Consider the following 6,000-nt stretch of genomic DNA (forward strand, 5'->3'; position numbering starts at 1 on the left):
TTAACTAAAACCCTTCTCTCAGTCTGCCACCCCCACTTCACCACCCATATCTTGACCCCAATTAGTGACATATATTCTATCTTAACACTCCCTTCACCCATGCAAATTTACCTAGTATTCACACATAGAGCAGGAGTTGGGCAAAAGGGAGCTTATTATTTCATGTCTCCTTTTTTGACTGTGTTAAAGCATGTCTTATTTTACTTTTCAGTTTGCTACCAAATCCCTTACCGTCAACAGTTAATTTTTTTTTTTTAATTTGGTTGAACAGGAAAACTGTGGTATGTCTGTATGTAATGGTAAAATATATATCCTGGGTGGAAGACGGGAAAATGGAGAAGCCACAGACACTATTCTCTGTTATGATCCTGCAACAAGTATCATCACAGGGGTAGCTGCAATGCCCAGGCCAGTGTCCTATCATGGATGTGTGACTATTCATAGATACAATGAGAAATGCTTTAAGCTCTAAAACCAGGATACCTCACCCAAGAAGCCACAGCAATCCAAGATGAGAGGTTTTAAAAACTCCAGAGTGGGAACTTGACATATCTCCTTTTTGCAATATGCACAGAAAAGTAAAAATAATAATTGTCATGCCTTTCTCCCCAAAATATCAATCTTTCAAACTGTAATAAAGCCTTTTCTGTAATTGGGAAAAAAAAATTTGTTGTTGTTGAAGGTAATAGTGGTCTTTGCTTGGGCTTTGAGAGTGTACCTTTGTGAGTATTTGTAAGAAACCTATGTGGAGTAGGAAATAATGTCTGCCTGCATACCTTTTAGGAATTTGTGAATGGTCTCTTCATTTATGTATGTTTATCTGCAAGACTGTATATTCCTTATTTTGTCACATATATGTGTGTGTGTATGTGTGTGTATATATATATATATATACACATACACACACACATATATATATATATAAAATTGCATGGCAAGTTTTCATTTAGTTTGACTCATATAATGCTTAGAATACTTAGAATCATTCTAAGGTGGAAAAACCAGTTTTAAAAATCTTTGTCACTAAAAAATACATCCAAATTGATTAATTTTATTGTGGGTTTTTTTCTGTAATTGATAAAAATGTAGTGACAACAATCTGAGTATCATAAAATACTGAGTTATTATGACTTCATTCTTAGAATTATTTTCTTATATTAAAGGTATTTTGGGGGGAGGAGATACAAAAGCAAGTGCCCCTAAAATGGAGATTAAAATTACATGTTAGTTCCTAAGAAAAAATCATCTAAGACCGTTGAAGGGAAAATGACCCACTGTGGCTCTCAAAAGTATTTATATATCATCTCTAAATCCTCTAAGGGATGCGCCTTTTCTTGAACATGGCAGAAGAGTTGAAATCCACTTTGCAATATTATCTTGTGAAAAACAGGGACAGATTTTCTCCTTAGCCCAGTAGGGTTTGACCTCATTACTATGGTGCTTTGGGTGAGGACCTCTTCCTGGTTATCCTACTTTCTTGTGAACAGCTAAAAATCCTGGGAGTCTCTACTGTTAAGCTGCCCTTAAAGGATAAAGCAGGGACCACCTGTCTCAGTGGGTCCATATTTCTTTTAAAATTAGCTATTTGAAGAAACTAACAGCAGTAGTTGCAGTCCTCTAAGATAAATCTTTCATTTGGTACCCATTGTGTAAAATATTGATCAATATTCTTAAGCTTCTCTACATCAAATTGCCTTTGTCTAGATGTTTCAACTCCAGTTTATAAAGCTTACTGGTTTTCACAGAAGAGTGTAAAACTTTTTCTAAGGCAAATGGAATGGCAGGAACCATAGCGTAAGTGATTATTGATATTCCTGGGTGGACAGATATAATTTAAAACATTTTAGGGATGTTCAGGTAGCCTGCTGTATTTCCACTTCCCCAGGAACTATTGTTGTCTCACATCATAATTATATACTCCTTGCCATAGGAGAAATAATGCAAATATGTGATTATAGTGTCACCATATTTCTGTTAAAACCAAGGTGTAGTAATCAAAAACCTAACATTGATAAACTACTCTTTCTTTCTCATTTTAGAATGATGCAAAGATTTCAAATAACCCTATACAGCATCAACTTTTAATGCCTAGCTGGAATCTGAATTCTGAGGAAAACTCTAAAAAACTTAACAAATCTTTAAGGAATTTTTATTTTTCAGATCATAATTTGAAATGATGTATACCTTTTTGTGATAATTATCAAAGCAATTCAGAAACCAGTTTTCTACCATTTTAGTTGAAAGACAATAGTAGATACAATTGGGATACTTGTTTTAATTTTAGAGTAAACTTCTACTTCTGCATCATACCTTTTGTAGATAATGGAACCTATGTAGTTCAGAAATTCTTTGGGGTATATGAGAAAAGTGTTTTGTAAATGCTGAGAATTATACAAATGATACTTGTTATTTTCATGTGTATTTGTAAGATCATGCCCATCCATAGACACTTCACACAAAGAAGACTTTCTCAACATAACCTGTATTTTAGTACTTTTGTCTATTATAAAAGTATTAACTATTTACTTGTATTTTGTTATACATTTATTTTTAATGTTCAGGTGTCTGTTGTAGTAAATTTGAAATGAAATCCTATAAAACAGAATTTGTTTAAACATGGACCTCATGCCAATATTGTTTAGTTTTTTTCTCTACATAATTTAAAACTACATAAAGTAGGCCACCAAGAACTTAGCTTGAATCCTATGAAATTAAAGTAACAATTTTTAAAGTTACCCAACTGATACTTTAATTTTCTTTAATTATTTATCTTCCTTTACTGATTTTTGATAAATAATGATGTTAGCATTGGTAAAGTAATAAAGAATTTTAGGGTATAATTAGTATATCAAAAGGGATTTATCGACCAGAATGGTGTCAGATTATATTCATACTGTCATCACATAGTTGACAGATTTTCTTTTGGTGGGTGATGCTCGTATAAGCCTTTGGGTTAGTATGTATGTATATATTCAATGCATGTGTGTATATATGTAGATAGATGGTATGCTCATCTACACACATACATACAGACATCAAGAATTTTATCGGTTTCTGATGATCAGAAAAAGGCACATAAAGTAAAAATTAGTTGACCTTGTTAAATTAGTTGACCTTATTCAATTCCAGAAGTATATTTTTTTAATTTGGGCATTTCTAGAATACTTTGTTACATATGAAAGTACATGATGAATATTAGTATGATGTCTCATATACAGTCAGAATCTATGTAATGCATACAGTTTTACAAGATCAGAAAACAAATTGACGGGAGATACAAGTTTGCTAAACCTAGCCATTGATATACCTCAGTGGGGAAGGAATTCAAAAGTATTTTTTGTAGGTCAACAGAAATGTACAGTTTTTTCTCCATGAACTTTTAATCATTTTTCATGTGTTCCTATATGTGAGTGAGCTGTAAAGTGGTCTAATTTTTACAACAAAAAGGCCTTCTTCCTTTTCTACTCTAATCTTCCCACTGACTTTACTGCACAGGTATGAAATGGTAGCCTATTGTATCTTCAGTAACCTTTTTTTTCCCTAGATGACTGAAATATAGGTATTTACTCCATTTAAACCAGGTGTTAAGAAAAAAATGATGTAAATACTCAGGGAGGGTATTAACTTGTCATTTTTACCTAATTGGAGTGTTTAAAGTGCCATATCTAAGTAACTTTCAGTTCATGATTCTAGAGTAAATTCAGTTTGGTAAAGGGGCTTCACACATGGCGGTGGTTAAACATTCATTTTTTTATATTTAGAAAGATGAAAATGTTTTGTGGACTGATAACATTTTCTCTTAGTGAATATGAATTGTTTATGTATCTCTACTGTCATACCCTTTTTGAAATGAAACTCAGGAAAAGACAAAGGTTCAATTATACTACTTTTGTCAGTGTACAAACCAGGTGCGTTTTGTTTTTTTTTTTTCCTGTTGTCTGGATATGGCAATAGATTTTTAACAAAGAAATGCTGTGAGAACCCATACGTGAAAAGAGAGGGTTGAATCGTCAGTGTGTGCCTTTTGTTTCTTGAGATTTATATGTGGAAAAGACATCTTCTACTCCAGACTGTATTTTCAAAGAGAAGAGATTGCTGTTTATGTGGTGCCAAGTGATAAGATAACGTCTCTTAAAGGCTTCCTGTGGACTGCCTTTATTTTCCTAAACTCAAGACACCAGTTAACCTCAACATAATTTTGGCCTTTCTTAGAATTTCTTGTGCATTATATTGAAAACCAGGTTTACATAACCTCACCCCATTATTCCTTTTAGTTAAATAAATTCACCATACCAAGAAACCAGAATGGGGCAATTTGGTTGGCCTTTAAGGCAGTAGGTTTGACTAGCTAGCTATACTTACTGTCACATCTAATGCTAGTCATCAGAAACCGCTTGAGCCAGGAGTGTGAATTGATAATTCCAGAGACAGTTTCAACATACTTCAGACTTTTTAAAAATGTTTTTTATGAATGTTTTACATTTGTGTGATTGCCTTAGATATTAAATTTTTGTAGTGCTAAAGATCATCATTAAAAAATGTTTTGAATACCAGTAGTTATAATTTATTTTATATATTGTCCCAAAGAAAAGAATTTGTTTTAATGTTTTCAAAATAACTGCATCTGAATTTATGTGCCTTAAGTTCTCTAGTGCTATTTCAACTTTTTTTTTCAATCTAAATAAAGCTTACCTTAGGTAAGTTTCATACTTGTTTCCTGTAGAGTAAATTTCCCTTCTTGAATTTTTTAATGAGCACCAGCTTTGTGGTTGCTTGGCAGAAAGAAGATGTTAAGAAAGGTTGTTGGGTGTTTGGAGTTTTATTATATTGGGGGACTTCTTTTGTTTGATGCCAAGGTGCTTTTTAAGATATTAAGAGAAATATATCTTACGTCGATTAAACCCTTGTAAACATCATTTGCAATGTCTGCATCTAAAGTCAAAAAAGTAAATCTACTTATTTTTGTTTCATTCTTATGTACTGTTTGTTTGTTTGTTTTGTTTTTTCCTCTACAGGCTCTTTCATTTATCTTTCCTGAAAAAGTTCTTAGTCTTTCCTTCCCCAACACCCCTCCCCATGGTTTCTTAATTTAAATCTTGTTGAGAGTTTCTGGAGCTATCTAAGACAACACAATTATAGAGTTGAACAAAAGCATAATGTGCTTTACAGCTTGTACAGACCTGTGGCAGCCAAGTGTCTTTTGCTTTCAGATGCTCCAGAGTCTTCAACAGTGGGGGAAAAAAAAAAAAAAAGCTTTGTATTTCTTTGTTTTCAATTTAGTTGCAGCACACTAGTACTTATATGTCTTGTTTAAATATACTTTGTGCATAGTTGTCTTTAATTTTTAAAAAGTTGTATCTAATAAAAAATGTCTTTTAACCATTATTACTTGACTATGGTTGTATTAAATTTTATTTACCAAAAACTCTTTGTTTTGTCTTACCTTAAATATATTCAAGTGGTTGTTTGAAAAAGGAGTGGGGGAAATTACAAATTAATATACGTATTTACTAGTGTGTTCACAAAGTAACTAGAAGGCTAAACAAAAACCTAAAAACATTGGTGTGTATGAGGAAATGGTGGCTTAGGGACAAGTAAAAAGGCAACTTCACTGCATACTCCTGTAGAATTGTGTGTAATTATATATAAATATGCATATAATCAGTTTTTTAGTGTGAACCACATGGAAGTGTTACTATTCAGAATTTTTTTTATTATGATTTTAATTTTTAATTATGAAAGTGATCCGTAACATTTGCACTGTAGTGTTCTTTTGATTTGGCTCTCAAAAACACCCTTATAGTAATATCAAGAGTAAAGAACTTAAAAAATTTTATTGCAGGTGTCAAAGAGGGCACCTTGTTTACTGCAAAGGCAATGTCTGATTTTACATTAGCAAAAGTAAAATCTTGAAAAGATACGTTACAGAAGCACAAGCAATGCTTAGCTTGTTATGCTTAGTTTTTATATTGTGCCATCAAAATAAAATGGCAAGTTAGG

At 32.5% G+C, this 6,000-nt stretch overlaps 1 protein-coding gene across 9 annotated transcripts in view; it reads left to right on the forward strand.

The window, feature by feature from the left end:
- The window catches only part of KLHL24 (kelch like family member 24), a 40,723-nt gene extending 35,338 nt beyond the window's left edge, over nt 1–5,385 (forward strand). For 8 of the 9 annotated variants that reach the window (XM_082459966.1, XM_082459971.1, XM_082459969.1 and 5 more), the window contains one exon: nt 272–5,385. In XM_082459966.1, coding sequence (XP_082316092.1) covers nt 272–472 — 201 coding nt within the window. In that variant the 3' untranslated portion in view covers nt 473–5,385. The remainder of the gene's footprint in view (nt 1–271) is intronic. The other variant, XM_082459974.1, reaches the window with a different exon arrangement.
- The last annotated feature ends 615 nt before the right edge of the window (nt 5,386–6,000 follow it).

The sequence above is a fragment of the Balaenoptera physalus genome, assembly GCF_965194825.1.
Source record: "Balaenoptera physalus genome assembly, chromosome: 4".
Classification (NCBI taxonomy): Eukaryota; Metazoa; Chordata; class Mammalia; order Artiodactyla; family Balaenopteridae; genus Balaenoptera; species Balaenoptera physalus.